General features: G+C 44.2%; 2 protein-coding genes across 9 annotated transcripts in view; one reads left to right on the top strand and one right to left on the bottom strand.

Moving 5' to 3' along the window:
• The window catches only part of DNM2 (dynamin 2), a 78,047-nt gene extending 72,235 nt beyond the window's left edge, over nucleotides 1-5,812 (bottom strand). For 4 of the 8 annotated variants that reach the window (XM_032238885.1, XM_032238884.1, XM_032238888.1 and 1 more), the window contains exon 1: nucleotides 5,523-5,812. In XM_032238885.1, coding sequence (XP_032094776.1) covers nucleotides 5,523-5,683 — 161 coding nt within the window. In that variant the 5' untranslated portion in view covers nucleotides 5,684-5,812. The remainder of the gene's footprint in view (nucleotides 1-5,522) is intronic. The other 4 variants (XM_032238883.1, XM_032238889.1, XM_032238892.1 and 1 more) reach the window with 1 other exon arrangement.
• A 1,411-nt stretch (nucleotides 5,813-7,223) lies between these two features.
• On the top strand, nucleotides 7,224-21,773 carry QTRT1 (queuine tRNA-ribosyltransferase catalytic subunit 1). Its single transcript, XM_032212389.1, has 10 exons — nucleotides 7,224-7,773; nucleotides 8,575-8,643; nucleotides 11,013-11,151; nucleotides 13,052-13,130; nucleotides 15,166-15,281; nucleotides 16,719-16,857; nucleotides 16,952-17,027; nucleotides 17,227-17,336; nucleotides 18,061-18,145; nucleotides 21,189-21,773. Exons 1-10 carry the CDS (start codon nucleotides 7,561-7,563, stop codon nucleotides 21,339-21,341), a joined length of 1,179 nt encoding a protein of 392 aa, XP_032068280.1. The 5' UTR covers nucleotides 7,224-7,560; the 3' UTR covers nucleotides 21,342-21,773.
• Nucleotides 21,774-22,033: the final 260 nt, after the last annotated feature.

Here is a 22,033-nt window from a genome sequence, read left to right as displayed (position 1 = left end):
AACAACAATGTACAGCCCTGATCGATTCAGGGTGCACACGTTGCTTAATGAACTCCACAGTCGCTGATAGTCTGGGGGTGGGCCTCAGGAAGTTGGATAGGCCGATGCGTTTTAACCAGATGGATGGGTTGTTACTGGGAGGCCAACCAGCCACACATGTAAGTGATCAGGTGGTATTGCGGATAGGGCCCCATCGGGAGTTTTTGCATTTTGTAGTGGTTCCACACGTTACAGAGATTGTGCTAGGCCTGGCGTGGCTGGATAAATGGGGACCCACGATTTGGTGGGGTGGTGGTAGTAGGCATCTCAGAGTAGGCCTTGATCCTGACCACCCTCCTCATGAGGCGCAAACCATGGCCCAGGGTTCGGTGAGATTCCGAGCTACAGTGCCACTGGTATATGCAGCTGGGGAGGAGCGATTCCCTCAGGTATATGCAGACTTAAAAGATGGATGCAGCGAAAAGGAATGTGATACTTTGCCCCCTCACTGCCCCAGATTGTGCAGTGGAACTAATCCCTGGGGCTAAACTGCCAAAGCCCTGAATGTATTCTATGACCCCGCAAGAACTAGCAGAAATGTGGGCATCCATAGAAAAGAATTTTAAAGGGGCTTTATTCAGCCAGCTAGATCAAGAGTGGCTGCCCCCATTGTTTTCCGGGAGAAAAAGGATGGTGGCTTATGCCTCTGTGTTGACTTTCAGGGCCTTAATGCTGTCTGTGTGGAACATCTTTACCCTCTCCCTTTAATGAAGGACATGCTGGCTAGGTTAGCAGAGGGATGCATATACACGAAATTAGATCTCAGGGAGGCATACTATAGGGTACGCATTTGGGCTGGTGACGAATGGAAGACAGCCTTTAATTGTCCTCTAGGCAGTTACCAGTTCTGGGTTATGCCTTTTGGACTGTAAGGAGCCCCAGCGGTGTTCATGCAGCTAATTAACGAAGTGCTGCATGAGCATCTATATCAAGGGGTACTCGTCTATTTAGACGATATCCTTATATACACCAAGACCATGGAGGAACATGTAACTCTTGTACGTCAAGTGCTTAAAAAGCTGCTGGACATACATTTATACATCAAATTATCTAAATGTGAATTCCACAGGACGCAGCTGGATTACCTTGGGTTCCGCATTTCACCTAAAGGAGTGGAGATGGACCCCGCAAAGGTGAAGGAGGTGCTGGACTGACAGACTCCCAAAACCCATAAGCAGTTGCAAAGTTTTTTAGGGTTTACCAATTTCTATCGCCACTTCATCTCGTCCTTTGCCCAAGTGACCCTTCCACTAACCAACCTCTTATGCACAAAGCATCTCACGACAAACTCTTGACAGGGAAGCCCAGTTGTGTAGACAACAGCGTGTCAGCAAGCGTTTGAGCGATGTCATCCAGTGGTGTTAGAGGGCAACCAATGGTTTCTTTGTGTTCTTTTTTCTCTTCAGTTTTTGGAGCTCCACCTCCCCCTCATTTTTTTCTGATATAAACTTTATCTTCTTGTCCATTCTCCAAGTTACCTCCAATAACTTTTGAATTGCATCCCAAATCTTTTGCAAAATTAAAGTTTCCTCTTCTGAAAATTGATCCATTTCCAAATTGTAAATTTCTGCCACTCTAGCTTCCAAGACTATGTGTGTGTGTGTGTATTATATATATACACATAGATATATATACACACATATATACATATATATAGTATATATCTATATATATCTATATATATATACAGTATATGTGTGTGTGTATATATATAGTATGTATGTATGTGTGTGTATATATATATATGTTGCATTTGTGCTGATAAATAAATAAAGTGTGTATATATATATATATATATATATATATATATATACACATACACATATATACACACACACACACACACACACACATATACATGAAATGTTTTACTAGAATATTTGCTTTAATTTGTTTAATGTTACATAAAGTTAACAATGAAGTAAATTGGTTAAGATTCTGTCAGTAAATGAAAGACAGGATAGGACTCCACATACATATATCATGTACAAGCGTATAGCATCAGCATATAACATCTTTGCTTAAAATAATTTTAATCATTTTTGAAATATTTTACTTATTCTTGAAATAAACTCAGAAAAATTGGGACATTTCTGAGTAAATGAACTTCATTTTATGACATCATATTTGAATCAAATTTTAAACTTTGGTTCTGTGATCACCATATGCCTTCATCAATAGTTGCCTGATCATTCCTCAATTTCTGATTTTTCTCTTAATATTCCCTCTAAAGTTTAAAAAGTAACAAATAGACAAACAGCACAAATTTATAAAATATTTCCTTTGGGAAAGCTCATCAATATTGCTTTCTTTTGGTGCAAAGACAAAACTTTTTTAGTCATTTGAGATCTTTGTTATTTCTATTCCTTTTATATTTTTAAAATATTCTGATATTTATTTTCTCTATCCTATTGATTTTCTAAATGAGAATAATATCTATATAAGGAAGGTTATAACAGGTAACTCTCAGGTAACTCTCTGACCTTTCTGGCCTAGAAATCAGGAGACTCGTCAGTTCTACTTCCACCAGTTGGGTCACTTTGCACCAATTGGGTGACTTTCTTAAGCCAACTCACCTCACAGGGCTGTTGTTTTAGGGAAAACAGGAAGAGGAATGAGTATTAGGAAACTTTTTTGCCTTGAGTTACTTATAAAGTAATAAAGGCAGGATAAAAATCTACAGAAAATATGTAGAGAAAATACATTTCTCTCATCCTCAAAAGAAAAAGAATGAACAAAATAATTCTACCCTGCACATAAGCATCTTTAAATAGAATTATGATGCAAGATATCATGGCGCCATTAGTCTACCACAATGGGCATCAGTAGCTTGTAATGACAACTATGGCTAATTGGGGGGGGGGGGAGACACTATAGGTAGTATTCTATTTCTATTTATTAAATTTATAGGCCGCCCAATCCCGAAGGACTCCGGGCGGCTTACAGAAATAAAAATATTAAGAAGAAGATTAAAAGCAAACAAAACAAGGCAGATTAAAAAAACACATCATGCACCCAGTCTAAGCGGGGCTGGACCTCAATCCAGAGGTCAACAGCCCCAGGCCTGCCGGAAAAGCCAGGTTTTGATAGCTTTTCGGAAGGCCATGAGAGTGGGAAGGGTCCGGATCTCCGGGGGTAGCTCGTTCCATAGGGACGGAGCAGCAACAGACAAGGCCCTACTCCGAGGTGTCGCATTGTCCAGCTGATGGCACCTGGAGAAGGCCCATCCTGTGCGATCTTATCCGTCTTAGGGAGTACTTGGCTTATGACCATAATTAAGCCTAAATTGTGGTCGTAATTCAAGTTGGTTAAGTGGGTCATCACATGACCACACCCATTTAATGACCTTTTTGTAGTAATTAAGAAATGCCATGATATTTCTTCCAAAAACAATTTATTGCAAAACAATTGTATCCAATGGGCATTTTTTTTGCAGGAAACGAGAAGGGAATGCCAGTTTGCAGACAAAAATGGTCACATGACCATAGGAAGCTGCAGACGGCCATAAATGAGAGCAGGCTGCCAGAGTCCTTCAGGATTGGGCGGCCTATAAATTTATTAAATAATAATAATAAGCACCCAAAATCCCATCCCAAGGCAGGCAGGCATCGGAATTTCTACACCAGGCCCACCGCAACTTCAACTGCCCAAAGCAGAGGACTATTTCTACACAAGTCCAGGTTAATAAGATTTTTTAAATCATTACTCTAAGACGGATGCACCGTCTGCATATAAAAGGATTCAATGCCTTTTCTACTCGTGCAACTTTAAAGGAGGGTCTTAAAAACTCATCTTCTGTTTACACAGTAACAGAAATGATTCATAAACAAATTAATCACTGGAAAGTTTCTGCAACCGACAAAGTAGTAAAAAAAGTGGACCACAAACAACATTAATACACCAGGAGATATTTTGCAAAAAAGAAACTTGAAATGTCTAGAGTCAGTGTTCCTCAACCTTAGCCACTTGAAGATGTCCGGACTTCAACTCCCAGAATTCCCCAGCCAGCATTCGCTGGCTGGGGAATTCTGGGAGTTAAAGTCCAGACATCTTCAAGTGGCTAAGGTTGAGGAACACTGACTCTAGATGAAAAATCACTTCCATTCTCATAATTTATTCATACAATCAGCCGTACAATTACCGATGAACATATAACAGTGTTTCTCAACCTTGGCCACTTGGAAGATGTCTGGGCTTCAACTCCCAGCGAATGCTGGCTGGGGAATTCTGGGAGTTGAAGTCCGGACATCTTCAAGTGGCCAAGGTTGAGAAACACTGATTTAAAGCCTCAGATACCTTCATCCTCTTCAGTGGAAAGACAGTGGCTAGGACAGTGTTTCTCAACCTTGACAACTTGAAGATGTCCGGACTTCAACTCCCAGCGAATGCTGGGTGGGGAATTCTGGGAGTTGAAGTCCAGACATCTTCAAGTGGCCAAGGTTGAGAAACACTGATTTAAAGCCTCAGATACCTTCATCCTCTTCAGTGGAAAGACAGTGGCTAGGACAGTGTTTCTCAACCTTGGCCACTTGGAAGATGTCCGGACTTCAACTCCCAGAATTCCCCAGCCAGCATTCGCTGGGAGTTGAAGTCCGGACATCTTCAAGTCGCCAAGGTTGAGAAACACTGACTCTAGATGAAAAATCACTTCCATTCTCATAATTTATTCATACAATCAGCCGTACAATTACCGATGAACATATAACAGTATTTCTCAACCTTGGCCACTTGAAGAGGTCCGGACTTCAACTCCCAGCGAATGCTGGGTGGGGAATTCTGGGAGTTGAAGTCCGGACATCTTCAAGTGGCCAAGGTTGAGAAACACTGATTTAAAGCCTCAGATACCTTCATCCTCTTCAGTGGAAAGACAGTGGCTAGGACAGTGTTTCTCAACCTTGGCGACTTGAAAATGTCCGGACTTCAACTCCCAGCGAATGCTGGGTGGGGAATTCTGGGAGTTGAAGTCCAGACATCTTCCAAGTAGCCAAGGTTGAGAAACGCTGCCATATAACATGAACAACATTTCCAGGAAACGACGAAGCGGCGTTTCCCGAACGAGACGAGGGTGGAAAGAGCACGAAGGCCGCCTCGAGCGCTCTCCTACCACCGTCCACCTCAGAAGGCAGGCGGCGGGGACGCTTCGGGCAGCCGCCCCCCCCCCCCCTGTCAGCGAGGCTATCAGGGAGAAGGACGGGAGGGCCGAGCCCGCCCGTGACAGAGAGCGCTCTGTTGGCCAGCGCCGCTTCCGCTCCCTCCGGGCGCTCCTTGCCCAGCCAACGCAAGCGGCGTCCGCGGAGAATGGGAGACGCTCCGGCGAAGGGGGTTATTCACAGAGGGCGGTTACACCACTGGAGCGGCGGCCGCTTCCGAAGCCTCCGTACGTGAGGCGTTTCCTCAAACCGGCCGGTCGAAAGGCCCCTCACCACCCCCCGCCGGGCCTTCCGCCCGCTCCCCTCCCCGTCAGGACGGCAGGCGCGACTCACCGGCCGACGAAGTTCTCGAGGACGGAGCTCTTGCCCGCGCTCTGGCCGCCCACCACGGCGATCTGCGGCAGGTCGAGGTGGCAGCTTTGTCCGATGGAGCTGAAGGCATCCTGGAGCTTGTTCACCAGCGGGATCAGCTCTTCCATTCCTCGGTTGCCCATAGCAACGACCTGGGGGAGGAGGAGGAGGGGGGGCAAGTCCCCCCGCACTCCGCCGCTTCCTTTCACAGCCCCGGGCAACAACCCACAAACTTCCCCTTTGGATGCCTCTCATCCGGCTCCGGGAACGCCCGTTTGCCTCTTCGGCCCGCCCTAAACCTGCCGATCGCTGTTGCTATTGCTGATAGAAACTGTCACTTCCCGTCCAAAGCCAATAGCGAAGGAGAATTTAGCAGGCTCCCCTAATGATAGGGTGGCACTTATCAATTATGTTTCCAGCCAGCATTCTAATAGGGGAAATGATGTGTCGTTCGACAGCATCTCGGCTCAAATAGCCAATAGGAGCTTTAAGACCACAATGTATAGCGTAATCCTGCCTTGGTATAACCCTGCCTTCGCCCTTTGGCCTCTTTACTTTACTTTTTTTTTAATTTGGTGAGCGACCTGTCCATCTCTTTAAAGCAACGAATCATCGAAAACAAGAGGCCGCCCCACCCATCGAGTTACTTTCGCTCTCTATTGGACAATGTTTCTATCACGTGAAGGGGACGGCCAATCGCTTTCCACAGATTATTTAGCTGGAGCGACGCGAGGCGTTACATTTTATGGCGCCTTACATTACATACCGTTGCCGTTCGATGCGCTACCAAACTCCCTTTCCTCGAGGGGGAAACAGGGGTGGATGGCGCTGGGAAGGCCACGCCCGCACTTTTGGTCCCCAATGTTCTAAAAAGATATTGAGACTCTAAAGCAGTGTTTCTCAACCTTGGCCACTTGAAGATGTCCGGACTTCAACTCCCAGAATTCCCCAGCAAATGCTGGCTGGGGAATTCTGGGAGTTGAAGTCCGGACATCTTCAAGTGGCCAAGGTTCAGAAACACTGTTATATGTTCATCGGTAATTGTACGGCTGACTGTATGAATAAATTATGAGAATGGAAGTGATTTTTCATCTAGAGTCAGTGTTTCTCAACCTTGGCAACTTGAAGATGTCTGGACTTCAACTCCCAGAATTCCCCAGCCAGCATTTGCTGGGAGTTGAAGTCCGGACATCTTCAAGTTGTCAAGGTTGAGAAACACTGTCCTAGCCACTCTCTTTCCACTGAAGAGGATGAAGGTATCTGAGGCTTTAAATCAGTGTTTCTCAACCTTGGCCACTTGAAGATGTCCGAATGCTGGCTGGGGGATTCTGGGAGTTGAAGTCCGGACATCTTCAAGTGGCCAAGGTTGAGAAACACTGTCCTAGCCACTCTCTTTCCACTGAAGAGGATGAAGGTATCTGAGGCTTTAAATCAGTGTTTCTCAACCTTGGCAACTTGAAGATGTCCGGACTTCAACTCCCAGAATTCCCCAGCCAGCATTCGCTGGGAGTTGAAGTCCGGACATCTTCAAGTTGCCAAGGTTGAGAAACACTGTCCTAGCCACTCTCTTTCCACTGAAGAGGATGAAGGTATCTGAGGCTTTAAATCAGTGTTTCTCAACCTTGGCCACTTGAAGATGTCCGAATGCTGGCTGGGGGATTCTGGGAGTTGAAGTCCGGACATCTTCAAGTGGCCAAGGTTGAGAAACACTGTAGCGTGTAGCAGCGCGTGGCTCTTCCCGTGGAAGTTGCTGTTCCGTTTGCAAAGGAAGCGGCTTGGGGTCCTTATTGCCGAAGGGATCGGAGCTAACAAAGCCGCCTCTCTATTTTCGGATAGTTCTACAGTCGTGACCGAGGCCAGTGACGTTTTCAGCCGAAGGAGGGCGAGGAAAGGAGGGCGGAATCGGCTTTTCTTCCCCTTGCAGGAGAGGAAGCGGCTTTCCAGCTTTGGCGCCCCCGCCACTCCTCCTCCGGCAGCGGCGTTCACAGGATCATCGCTGGCGGCGGATCTCGCTCGGGCTATGCCGGCCCCGCTCGGTCTGCGCGTGGTGGCGGAGTGCGGGCAGAGCAGGGCCCGGGCTTGTGAGCTGCGGCTGCCGCATGGCGTGGTGGACTGCCCGGTCTTCATGCCCGTCGGCACGCAGGGGACCATGAAAGGGCTCACCGCCCTGCAGCTGGAGGCGCTTGGGTGCCGCCTGTGCTTGGGCAACACCTATCACCTGGGCATGCGACCCGTAAGTGGAGCCTCCTCCCGCGTGGAGCCTGGGCTGTCCCGAACAGCCTTCGGGGGGAAAGCAGAGTTTTCGTGCAGGTGTCTTGGACAACTGATTACCGGGACCTAATATGGGAAAGTTGAGAAACACGTGTACTGTGTAACTTTCTTTAGAAGTGTGACACGTGACAGTGTTCCCAGGACATCTACAATATTTGTTCTATGGCAGTGTTTCTCAACCTTGGCAACTTGAAGATGTCCGGACTTCAACTCCCAGAATTCCCCAGCCAGCGAATGCCCTTAGGGTTACCATTAGGATGCTCTGACTGGGGAATTCTGGGAGTTGAAGTCCGGACATCTTCAAGTGGCCAAGGTTGAGAAACACTGTATCTAGAGGACAACCGGAACCAATCCTCAGTACTTTGATTTGGAAGATTGAACTTTAGCTGGGACTGGATTTTCCTAACTGCTGTATCATTTATCCCAAGTAGCCTGCCTGTATTTGGCCCCTAAAGCATACACACAGGTGTTATAGTGGCAGAAATAACCAGAGATTTCTGTTTATTCCCTTACCCTTTGGGGTTTGCATAAAATCACAATGTACACTGCATCTGTCTTGGAACTAGTTTAGTGTGAACTTGCCAAGATTGGCAAAACAGCTCAATATGTAGCATAGCTTAGCTATAATTTATTGATAACACCCAACATACTAAATCATAATTCATAGTTTGTAAGCAATCATGGATGGGTTCATGCAACATGCTAAAGACCTTGGCACTAGCGATGTGATGGGCACTCATGACAATCTTTCATGCTGTTCCAGGGACCAGAGCTGATCGAAAAAGCGAATGGACTCCATAGCTTTATGAACTGGCCAAGGAACCTGCTCACAGTGAGTATGACTGAGGAAGTTGTCTTTACCTGGGAAATCAATCCTTTTGCTGTAATTGAGCTTTGTTATAGTTACAAAAAACAGAAAACAGTGACCTATATTACAGGTATGGAATTAAAAGCAGGGTGTGAGAGATGATAAGCACATGCATATGGAGTTGCATTGTTTGATAAACCACATAATTCTTTTGTCTTTCCAAGTGGTGAAAATATCTTTAGCACACTCTGCATCCAATAAAAAAACTAGGAAAACAGAACTGGCAAAATTGTGTTCATCATGTACAGTAGTTACATGAAACGCTTATGCATTCATTAAGTGCTTGACAAATAAATACATATTGTGTTTTATAAATGGAGGTCCTGGGCCTACACCCTGATCCGATTTCCTTAAAATCTCATTCCTTTCAGTGGGATTTATTTATTTGAATGCAGCTTTTATTATTTTTACAAACAACTCAAGGCAACAAACACACCCCGTATACCCTTCCTCTTCCTACTTTCCCTACAAGTCTGTGAGATGGGTTGGACCGAGAGAAAATGACCGGCCCAAGATCCTTCAGCTGGCTTTCATGGCTAAGGCAAGACTAGAACTCAGGATCTCTGGCTTTTTAACTTGTTGCCTTAACCAGTGCATATAGAATTTCAGCCTCAGCCATCAGTTGCATATCTGACCGGAGAAATTGGAATCTTAGTTAGTAAATGAGAGAGGTGCCTATGGGGAGAGATTTACCCTTATTACCCATAAACTGAATGATGTGCCACATCATGTTGAGCAGAGAAGATAAGCAAAATGCACTGCTTGAAGAAAACCAATGGCCACAATATTTATCATGGTGCCCCATTTCCAAACCCCGTCGGCAATAATAGCCAGCAATAATCCTTGGTGTCGCTTTTCTTCCAGTAGATCTGCAGCCACGGACTCTGCTTACTTAGCCAAGAGTCCTGGCTCCTGTCGCCAGTTTTTTTAACCAGAAGTCCAGGAACCCCAACACCTTCAGTCCTTGTTAATTCAGGGAATGATTGAGCCAGCATGGATTTGTGTAATTTATGTCTCACCATATCTTTTTTTATGGGAGAGACACTCATTGTCTCCTGCTATGGTGTCCAGTATTGTTTAACCTCTGGCAAAGCTTTCATCTTCCTCAGAGCCCACCAGCCCCACAACCACATGAAGGCAGCTCTCACTGAGGATTTTTTATTACTATTATTATTATCTCTTTTATTCATTAAACATGAAACTCAGTCAACTGAACATTTAAAATGTGTCACAAATACCATTGACTGGTGCTAATGATTGATATGGGTTGCTGCCAGCATCCTAAGTATCAACCAAGTATCTTCTTAAAATATATGATCTTCCGAGCAGCGCAGTTTTTTGCAGTTCTGCCGGTGTTATTACAAGAAGCTGCAATTTGTTGATGTGTTTTGTAAAATTCTTGGACATGGTACCAAGTGCCCGGATGACAGTGGGTATCACTGTTACATGTTTAATCCATAATCATGCAGTTTCGATGGCCAGGTCGCGATATTTTGTCATTTTTTCCAATTCTTTTTCTTCTACTCTGGCGTCTCCTGGTACAACAATATCAATAAACTGTACTCTTTGGCCCTCAACAACCGTGTTGTGTTCTAAACACAACCTTCTTGTGTTCTAAATGACAATCTGTCTGTATTCGAAAGTCCCACAAGATCTTCACTGTCTCATTTTCGGTAACTTTTTCCACTTTATGTTCCCATGACTTTCTGGATACGGGTAAATCATATTTTTTACATAATGACCAGTGGATTAATTTAGCAACTTGGTCGTGTCTAGCTTTGTAATTAGTTTGTGCAATTTTGCCTAGGGATACCCTCTAAGTCAGTGAATGGCGCTCTGCCCAGCTGGAGAGGGGATTTGCCGGGCGGCTGCTCGTGAGCGTGGTCACCTCATGGCTGCTTCGCCCCTGAGGCTGTGCCCGGCTCTTCAGGAGCCCACTCGCAAGGGAGCAGCTGCCCGGCAACTCCCCCCTCCGGCCAGGCATAACGCCACTCCCCAATCTAGCGGTATCCCAAAGGTGGCAAGCAACATGAGCGCCTTCTCCCCTGGCTCCCGCGCTTGGCACCTTTTGAGAAAACACACCCTCAGCAAAATGCATGAACCTGGTCATTTTTATATTACTGGCATACAGAATCCATAATGGTAGTATTCAGAAGAATCTGGTTTAACGTATTATACTAAGCCATAGTGCAATTTGCTTGATTTTGATTTGGTACAATGTGTAAACGTGTGGGGCACCTTATAGGGCTGCTAGTGAATGCAGTTCATGTGTGAAGGGACACTTGTTACCATTACACAATGACCAGTTTCCTTTCAACGTGTCTTTTCTGCAGGATAGTGGTGGTTTTCAGATGGTGTCTTTGGTGGAGTTCTCCAAGGTGACAGAGGAGGGAGTGCATTTCTGTTCTCCTTATGATGGGAAGCCGATTCTGCTCACACCCGAAAAATCCATCGAAATACAGAATGCTCTTGGTAACTATTCTGTTTTGTATAATAATATGACTGGCTAACCCAACGCTTCCTTCTGTTTTTGTAATGGTAGTGATAGTTCCCTCCCTCCACGATTGTCCATCATGGTCAGAAATACCTGATTAGGAGTTTTTAAAAAAAAATAGTACTGCAGAAAATAGTTCAGTAGCTCACAAACGCTCTTCTTGACTCCATTTCTTATTCCTTAGTCCCATTTCTTATTTTCCTGTTAGTGAATGATTTATCCACTGTGCTCCTTTTTGACGAGATATGATTTGGTTACCGTTGTCCATTCACTGCTAGCCTCCCAATTAGATCTGAATGGGAATAAAGTTCTTGAAAGAGGTACTGAAATTATAATGTTCTGCCTGGAATATTCCATTGGGAGCACACAGCACCTGCTTTTAGCTAAGCTATTTGCCTTCTAGACCCCCATCTATCATTCGAGGTGTTTTATTTGTTACCTATTAATTCCTTCAAATGGCTCGAGCCCCTCCTCCTGCTTGGGGACACTGCTTCCCCCATAGAGTATTCCTGAAAGCTACATTCTGCACTGTTGAATGTAAATCTAGATCAGTGTTTCTCAACCTTGTCAACTTGAAGATGTCTGGACTTCAACTCCCAGAATTCCCCAGCCAGCGAATTCGCTGGCTGGGGAATTCTGGGAGTTGAAGTCCAGACATCTTCAAGTTGACAAGGTTGAGAAACACTGATCTAGAGAGATCACCGAGGATTGCATTATTGTTGCGTGTGGAAAAACGGGATGTAAATGAAACAAAAAAGGAATTGATTGTAAATTTGATAATGGCAGCTAGATTAGTGATGGCTAAATATTGGAGATGAAATTGGGATATTCAAAGAAATGAGTGGCTTAATGAAATTTGGAGTATGGCAAAAATGATAAATTAACAACAGAAATCCAACCTAAAAAAGGGATGATCAAAGCAAACAATTATAATAAAATATGGAGAGGATTTTATAAAATAAGTGTTGGTGGAAGGCAAAGGGAATAAACCTACTCAAGAATATGTTATTTTGTAGGGCACAATTGGACTATATTGTATATCTAAGAAATATAAGGGAGGGAAAAGGTCTCCAGGGGTTGGGGGTGCACTGTAATATGTGGGGTTTTTTTTTCCTTTGTCTTTCTTTTTTTGTATTCAGTTGTATATGTACTGTTTATATTATTTGTGTTTATTTTTTTAAAGTTCCATTCTGCACAGAACAGCCTTCTCTTTGTTCTGTTATAGAGAGATGCACATTCGGAATCAGCTAGGACTGAGGGCTAACACTCTGGAATTTTCTCTTTTACTCTGTACATTCTACCTTTTCTTTATTATGCTTTTTTTTCCAAAAAATCTTTAAATGTGTTTTATTTGTTAGCTTTTCCCTCATAGCAGTCAGTTCGCTAGGTTTTTATTTGTTATCATTTATTTCCTCATTGTTTATTTTAATTCTCTCTTGAAATACTGATTTTACTATCTTGGATTTACTGATATGATGTCATTTATAACATTTTTTTCAATCAAAATTTTATTTTTTATTATCTTTATACATATCAGTGTGTGACTGGTGTGGTAACTGGGTAATATACATTTCAGTACACATAACTATAGTCTTATTTTTCCTAAATATTACATTTCATCTCCATTATTTCATATTATTTATACATGCCTATTATTACACCTTTTATTTCCGAACCATCTTTCTGTCCTTTTGTATATCTTAACATATTAATATATAATTATTGTTATTCCCCACTATTTCCTATTCCTATTTTATCCTCAGAGATAAAAGAGTACAGAAAGCTAAATATTGTTAAAATTTATTCGGGCAACTTTATCCTCCATTTCCCTCTTGACTGATCTCAGCTGACTTGTATTCTCTCCCCCCCCCCCCCCAGGCTCCGACATTATAATGCAGTTGGATGACGTGGTCAGCAGCACCGTGAGTGGGCCACGCGTGGAGGAAGCCATGTTGAGGTTTGTGCTGGGCCCATCAACTCTTCGATGCTGTTGCCAGCCGCATTCAGCATCTCCCGATCCTTGGCTCCCGGGTAGCTTGTAGAGTTGGCTTTTTGGCGTAAACTTTGTCTGTTACCAGGAAGCTTTGAAACTTAGTGCCAGCCAATAGAATAATCTTTATGCCATTTATACAAGTTCCCTTCATATCTTGTTTTTAAGCATATACGTTTTTCTGAAGTGACTTCAGAAAAAACTCATCAGTTGCAAAATATTGAGAGACAAAGTTTGGATTTTGGTGGAATCAAAGAAATTAGGGAAACCAGGCAGTGGGTGGCTTCAGGGATTCCTTCAAGCGCCTTGATTGGCCATAAGAAAGACCTATATTTTCTTCGGTGATATGAAATTACATGTTGCACCTCCATGTGGGTTTTTGCTGCCTCTTTGAGGTTCTCTTATGTGCATGGACAAAATACAAGACAGCTGCCTACATTCAGTCATGTCACCAGATGAGCTTAGAAAGGAGGAGATAGTAGCTCTTCCCAGGGGCCTCTCCCACGGAGGGCATTGGCGGATTTTTCTTCAGGAAAATTGGATTTGACTCATTTTCAAATTCAAACTTTGTTTTGCTGACACTAAATTTTATACAGGTTTGTTCAAGTTTTGGAGAGCTATCCTGATGACAGCACTAAGCCCCCTTATGCAATTTATTTCCAACCTTCTATTGTGTTGGAAAGAATAAAACACCTGAGAAAAGAAATAAATAGTAAGTGCAAAATTACCATTCAAAGTTAGGAGAAAGTCCTAAAAGTTTCCTCTTTTTCCAACAAGATAGCTTGGTTCCATTCCCACTAGCAATGTAACAGTCTCTGAGAACCCCTTCATAGAAATTACAGAAAATATAAAAACTTCATAATATAATTCATTTTTAACCCACACAGTCCACGTTTTACAACATTTACAGCAACAGAAAAGCAGCAAGTTGGCAGCTGAGTTGCAACTCAGTCACTTTTGATAGCAAAATAGGTGGCATATAAATTTAATAAATAATAAAGCATATACATTCCCAAAATTTGTGCTAAAATTGTGCAACGCTCAAAGTTCAAAAATGTGTGTGTGTGCTTTTTTTTCAACCATGCCAAACCCTTAGCAATTTCTTGTGGGAGCCCAGTTCAGAAAGGCTGAATTGACCTACATGCTAGAGGACATGTATGTTGTGGTATAGGACAATATTCAAAAGGCTGTGCCTACATGTTTAGATCCCTTATAATAGTACAGATGGGCAGCCCATGGATCACGTGTGGCATTTTATATGACCTACATACCGTGTTTCCCCAAAAATAAGACCTCCGTCCGTCCATCCATATCTCGTTCACTTTCCCTTCCCTCTTTCTTTCTTTCTTTCTTTCTTTCTTTCTTTCTTTCTTTCTTTCTCTCTTTCTTTCTTTTTTGTTTCTTATCTCCCTTGTCTCTCTCTCTCTCTTTCTCTCTCTCTCTCTCCCCCCCCCACTTTAGATGAAGCTGGCGTACTTACCGCCCCTCCAACTGCTTCCTGTTCTTTATCAGGGAGTTTCCACCCCCCTCCCTTTCCTTCTCCTAAGGAACGTTTGACTTTCCTAAAGCCATTCGGTTGCTGCTCTTCCCGCAAACCCCACCCATCAACGCTGCGATTGAGCTGACCGTGGCTTATGGTCCTGGCATTGGCAGCTAGGCAATAACTGGACAATAACTAATTTCAAAACAACCTGGCATTAGTCCACAAAAATATATTAAAGCACAGTATTCTAGTTATTGGGTAAATAAATCATGCTAGCATTATCTATTTCCTTTCAACTTCTTTATAAATGTAAATTTATGAAGGCAAAGAAATCTCAATACTTTCAAAATGTTATTGAGTACGAAACTTCATCTACAGCAACAGCATTCAAATCAAAGAGTTAAATAAAATCTATTTAAATAAATTGCTATAAATCACCCAGTTGCAAATTTGATTGAATTGAACTTCTATAATTAGAATGAAATAACAATTGCAATTAATATATTTTTTTCCCTGCAGGTCTATTCGCTGGTTGGACAGATGTATTGCGGCACACAGCAAACCTCACCAGCAGAATTTATTTGCTATTATTCAGGGTGGGCTGGATCCCATCCTCCGAAAGAAATGTCTGGAAGGTGAGGTCACTTTTATTTCAAAACTGGTCAATTCCAGCTCTTTTAAACCGCCACTGTTTTAGAACACACTACAAGGGGATTGGGATGAGCTAAAAGTCTCAGGTGTGATTCTGATTGTGGTACAGGCTGAACCAGGCTCAACCAGGGGGTCCTCAGAGTTTTTAAACGGGGCCAATTCAGATCCCTCAGACTGTTGGGGGTCCGGACCTGCTGTGTGGGCGTGGCTAGGTGGTCATGTGACTGGGTGGGCATGGTCTAAATTGGGGCAAGTCCATTTTGCCTTTGTCCTTCCTATGCTCTCCTTGCTCAACCCAAGGCATCTATTTATTCAGTAAGACCCCCCCCTCTCCCTGAAGGGAAAAAGAGCACAAACTTTCTTGCCACTTGCCTAACTTTATCACAACGGCCACTTCAGGTTCCTTAAAAGAGGCCGTTAAAAAAAGAATAAAAGAAACGGGGTTTCCCTCTCCTTCTTTGGGTGGGAGGGAGGGAAGGGATTCGGCCCAAGAGAGGCAAAGGAGGAGCTTTATGTCTACTCCAGAACCTGGAAACAGGCACCTCCCCCCCCCCCCCAGCAGCAACCTTTGGCTTACTTGGGACTGTTCAGTCACTAAACAAATGGCCCTAAACTGAGGATTTAGTGGGAAGAAGGGAGCGGGGGCTGGTGGGAGGGAGGGTGTGGCATCCCTGTGAACAGCGGCGGTTGTTTTGGAGGGCGGAGGAAGCGCTGGGTCTGGTTGGTGGAGAGCAAGAAGGAAAGAGCCGGGAAGCACGACAAGGTGTACAGCATGTACATTTTCCCCCCCTTTCTCCCCCCCCCCCCCCGCAAAAAAATCAAGTCTCTCTTAATTCCTGGGAAGCCCTGGCGAGAGCCAGCTTCTGTGTGTGCTCAGGAGTGTAAATCTGCAAGCTTTTCCTTGCGAGAAGCAGGGTTCGGATCAGGCTGGCCATGCCCCTTCTCAGCTTCTTTGGGGAAGAGCCAGGGAGGGTTCTGACGGCACCGTCTCCAGCATGCTCCCCTCCCTCCCCCACACATCAGTCTACCCGCCGCCCTGGCCACTTAGCGGGGTTTGGAAAATCTTGCGGTCTCCCCAAAACTAACACATTTCTTGTTGCTTGAAACTTGAAGACTCAAGGCGGCCCTTTGTGACTAAAGAAAAGGGCGAGGGCTGGAGGAGGGGCAATGAGGGCAGCCAGGCGCACAAGGAGCGGCTGGGAGGGGTGGGGGGAGGGGCTACATCACTACTGTGCACGGGCCAGATACATTGCGCCAGTGAGCTTAGTTTGAGGTCCCCTGGGCTAAACTCTGAAGCTTTTCCATGATCTCCTGGCCATTTGTTTGCCAAAAGGGTTTGTAAAACTTACAACAATGTAGAGATAACACGTTTTAGATAGACTGGTGTCCTTCATCTGTCTCTCTTTCTTCCCACCCGCTAGAGATGACTAAACGAGATGTTCCAGGCTTTGCTATTGGGGGCCTGAGTGGTGGTGAGGCCAAAGACCACTTCTGGAGGATGGTGGCCCTCAGCACAAAACGTCTCCCGAGGAACAAGCCTCGCTACCTTATGGGAGTTGGGTAGGAACGAACAAACCGTGTTCTTGGGATAAGGAGAGTTACCCTTTGCAGTTGCTCACCTGACGCCTGTTTCTTGTCTTTGTTCTGCTCAAAGTTATGCTACTGATCTGGTGGTGTGTGTAGCCCTGGGCTGCGACATGTTTGACTGTGTCTATCCCACAAGGACAGCCGTAAGTACACCGGGGAGGAAAGGGAGTGGCAAGTTGAATGCACTTTCACCAGCTGATCAAGGAAACAGATTGGCATTGAAAGACTGTAAATGGGGGAGGGGGGATTTTGTAGAGATTCGAAATACCCCCCCCCCCCAAGGGAACCAGTGTTGTTTTCAGTGGTGTCTCTGAACTACGTGGGCCTTTTTTTCATTCCCAGCGCTTCGGTTCAGCTTTGGTCCCTTGGGGCTCCCTGCAGCTGAAGAACAAGCAATATTCCAAGGATTTCAGGCCCATTGATGAAAACTGTTCTTGCCCTACCTGCCAGAGGTCAGTGTACTTGGGGTGGAGTGGATTTTTAAACAAAAAAAAGATCTCCATTAAATTAAAGGAAAAATTAAATTCAGATCTTCATTTAGTCACAAAACTCAGTATATAATCTTTATCAGCTACATGTGCTTTCTCAAACCAATTGATCTCAATCAGTGATGTGAGGTTAAAATGAGGCGACATCATTCTGAGTGGTTTGGTTTATTAGATTTATATGCCACCCTTCTCCGATGGGGGTGGAATAAAAATGCAATAAAACATTTAATTTAGAATTGTCTTCAGTTTGACAATTCCAGCTGCATCTTAAATTTTATTTGACCTCTATGCTACACAACAATCTGCATTCTTCCTCTTTTATCGAGTTAATGCAAGCTACTGCAGGCTACTTCAGCTGATTGCTAGCTGCAGTTCAGCAGTTCAAATCTCACCAGGCTCAGGGTTGACTCAGCCTCCCATCCTTCTGAGGTGGGTAAAATGAGGACCCAGATTGTTGGGGGCAATATGCTGACTCTGTAAACCGCTTAGAGAGGGCTGTAAAAGGACTGATATCTGAATTGTCTGATATAACTTCACTCAGCTGATACTAGGTATAATTTTCTGTATTTTATCTTGTAAAGAACCAAAACATTTCCCCCTTATTCTCTAGCTCTCGATGTATCAAGAGTCTTCCATAAACCTTGGGTTCCAAGAGGATCAATCTCCTTGTTTATTTTTGTCTTAACAGATACAGTCGAGCTTTCTTGAATGCTCTCTATCCTATCGATTCGGCTGCCAAGCACCACATTACCATCCATAATATTGCCTACCAGGTGAGTCTGTTCAGAGGCCATAAATCATCTGCTAAATGGGCAGCAGAATAGCTAATGCAGTTCATAGTTGGGACCTGCGGCAGACGGGCTGTGAAATAGGGATAAGAGAATGGGTGCAATAGGTGAGCTGAGGTGGTTCAGTGGTTAGAATGCTGTATTGCAGGCTGACACTGTCCACTGCCAGGAGTTCAATCCTGACCAGCTCAAAGTTGACTCATCCTTCTGAGGTCAGTAAAATGAGGATTGTTGGGAGTAATATGCTGACTCTGTAAATCACTTAGAGATGCTATAAAGCACTATGAAGCAGTATATAAGTGCTAAGTTTGCTTTTCTATCTTTTATCATAACTTTAGCTTTTTTCTCTTGCTCTCTTTTAAAATTCTCTATTTTCTCTTAAGCTCCATGACATCTGCCTATGCCATCCTAATCAAAATTTTCTTAACTAAATGTGGGAAGTTCAATTTAGTTATGTTTTCTTACTTTTTTCCTTATCTAATCCTTCGTTTTGTTTATGCTTTTCTATCCTTTGCCAATCATTGTTTACAGTGAATGGGAATGTATAGTATATTATGCAAAATTTTAACAGTATAAAATTCTGTACATTAGGCTTACACCTTATAGTAAGCTGGGATTTGCTTCACTCTGCTAACCCTGGATGTCTGGATTTGTACAACACACCAAGCCATAAGCCACATTGTATAAACAACCATAGTTACATTGATAGATGTCCCTGGAGAGTCTCAGTCATCCTGGTCACGGTTGTGCCAAAGGTGCTTTTTAAAGAGTCAACTGGACTTTCTGGTTTTTTTCTTTGGAGACGTTTTGCTTCTTATCCAAGAAGCTTCTTCAGCTCTCACTGGAGGGTGAGAACCTCCAGGTGATCTTAACGTCTCACTTTGTTGTTGTTAGTTGTGAAGTTAGATCCACCCCATGGACAACGTTCCTCCAGGCCTTCCTGTCCTCTCCCATCCTCTGGAGTCCATTTAAGCTCAGGCCGACTGCTTCGGTGACTCCATCCAGCCACCTCCTTCTCTGCCGTCCCCTTCTTCTACTTTTGCCCTCCATCGTTCCCAACATGAGGCTCTTCTCCAGGGAGTCCTTCCTCCTTCTCATCAGGTGGCCAAAGTCTTTGAGTTTCCTCTTCAGGATCTGGCCTCCTAAAGAGCAGCCAGGGTTGATCTCCTCTAGGACTGACCGGTTGGATGGCCTTGCAGTCCAAGGGACTCAATGCAGGAGTCTTCTTCTCCAGCCCCAGAGTTCAAAGGCCTCCATTCTTTGGTGCTCAGCCTTCCTTATGGTCCAACTTCCACAGCCATCCATTGCAACTGGGAAAACCAGAGCCTTGGCTATACACACTTTTGCTGGCACGCTGATTTCTCTGCTTTTTAGGATGCTCTCTAGATTTGCCATCGCTTTCCTCCCCAGGAGCAAGCATCTTTTAATTTCTTGGCTGCAGTCTCCATCTGCGGTGATCTTGGAGCCCAGGAGAATAAAATCTGTCATTACCCCCATTTCTTCCCCATCTATTTGCCAGGAATTGAGAGGGCCGGATGCCATGATTTCTTAATGTTGAGATTCAAGCCAACTTTTGCACTCTCCTTCTTCACCCGCATCCAGAGGCTCTTTAGTTCCTCTTCACTTTCTGCCGTTAGAGTGGCATCATCTGCATATCTGAGGTTGTTGATATTTCTCCTGGCAATCTTAATTCCAACTTTTGATTCGTCTAGCCCCGCCTTTCTCTTAATGTGCTCTGCATATAAATTAAATAGGCAGGGCGACAGTATACAGCCTTGCCGGACTCCTTTCACAATGTTGAACCAATCAGTGATTCTGTGTCCAGTTCTCACTGTGGCTTCTTGACCCGCATATAAGGTTTCTCAAGAGACAAAGAAGATGGCCTGGTGCTCCCATCTCTTTAAGAACTTGCCACAATTTGTTCTGATCCACACACTCAAAGGCTTTGGCACAGTCAATGAAGGAGAAGCAGATGTTTTTCTGGAACTCCCTAGCTTTCTCCATGATCCAGCGTATCTTGGCAATTTGATCTTTGGTTCCTCCGCCTCTTTGAAATCCTGCCCGTACTTCTGGTAGTTCTCGGTCCACATACTGCTGGAGCCTGGCTTGTGGGATTTTGAGCATAACTTTACTAGCATGTAGGCCCCATCGTGGTTATCAGAGATGTTAAACTCATCCTTGTACAGCTCTTCTGTGTAATTTTGCCACCTCTTCTTAATCTCTTCTACCTCTGCTAGGTCCCTGCCATTTTGGTCCTTTATCTTGCCCATCTTTGCATGAAACGTTCCCTTCATCATATCTCCACTTTTCTTGAAGAGATCTCTGGTCCTCCCTATTCTATTGTCTTCTTCTATTACTTTGCACTGTTCTATTAAGAAGGCATTCTTCTCTCTTCTAGCTCTTCCCTGGAATTCTGCATTCAATTGGGTGTCTCTTTCTCCTTCTCCCTTTTGCCTTTCGCTTCCCTTCCTTCCTCGGCTATTTGCAAAGCTTCCTCAGACAGGCATTTTGCTTTCTGGCATTTCTTTTTCTTTGGGATGATTTTAGTTGCTACCTCTTGTACTATGTTGTGAACCTCCGTCCGGGTAGCCAGTGATAACAGAGAAAGAGATTTCTCTAGAAACTGTTGAAGATTTGAAGGATGGAGACATCAGATTAGGCAATGAGGGCTGTCCATATAAAGCAAATGGTTCTTAGAGGCCTTTATCTATGCTCTACAACGGAGTTCCCCAGCGTTTCTGGATTGGCGGCTGGAGGAAAAGGGAGGGGCCGGCACCTTTACACCCATATGTGCGAATGGGGCCGCAAGCGTGTGCACAACGCTCACAGCAATGCTACTAGCACAACTGGGGGTGTGCATGGTCACGCATGCGCTGGTCGTGCGGCCTGGTGGCCCATAGGTCACGGACTACAGGGGGGGGGGATCCCTGCTCTAGTCTCTAACTTACCTATTGGATCGGTTTATTATTGTTTATTCTTCCCACTCAGCATATTTCTTTCTGTATAATACCTATTTTTCCCCCTCCAGATGAACTTGATGCGTTCGATCCGCGAGAGTATAACTGAGCAAAGGTTTCCACAGTTTGTTCAGAGTTTCATGAGGACTATGTACGGGAACCCCAGCAACTACCCCCAGTGGGCTACGGAGGCGCTGGCCTCGGTTGGAATTAACCTGGAGTGAGAGACATCAAGAGACACTCCGGATCCCAGACCCAGCCTGGCTTTCCCGAACAATTACTCGGGTAGTGATAAAACTTGAAAACTTCTCTCCAAGGAGTGGTGGAGAAAAGTTGAGTTCCTTCCCTGGCAGTCTATCCCAATGGTCTTGTCACAGTCGTTGGAGCTTAAATTAAATGTGTCCAGAAGTTCTCTGGTGTATCTCTTTTGTAGTTCCAGCTGATATTTTAAACTTCTCATTAAATTCTCTACAATTAATTTATCCTGGCTAAATGGTTTGTTTGAATGTGTAAAATAACCTCAGTGCATTCTGTTTAAAACTTATCAGCTTAACTTTGTATCGTTGCCCTTGGGCTGTCGTAAAAGCTTTATTTAATAACAAAGGGAAATATAGAAGGAAGATAAAAATAAAGAAGAGAGATGAGTACATATGTAACAGCACGCCTGCTCTGATTTTTCTATTTACGGTTATTTCAGTAGAATCACTAGTTGCCTCTATGCTCCTTGTCCCTGATCAACATTTCAGTTTTCTTCTTCCAGGGGAGGGGGAGAATATGAGGTCGGCATTGGTGAACAGCACTGAGATACGTAGGTATCCTTGTTACAGGCAAGCAAGGGATTCACATGGAAAAATTGAAACTTGAGGAGGAGGATTGCTGACATCAGATACCAAAAGCAGAATTCTCAACTAGCGTC

Source organism: Thamnophis elegans, chromosome 2 (genome assembly GCF_009769535.1).
Source record: "Thamnophis elegans isolate rThaEle1 chromosome 2, rThaEle1.pri, whole genome shotgun sequence".
Classification (NCBI taxonomy): Eukaryota; Metazoa; Chordata; class Lepidosauria; order Squamata; family Colubridae; genus Thamnophis; species Thamnophis elegans.
Note: the sequence above shows the minus strand (reverse complement) of the source record. Positions and strands in the feature narration are given on the sequence as shown.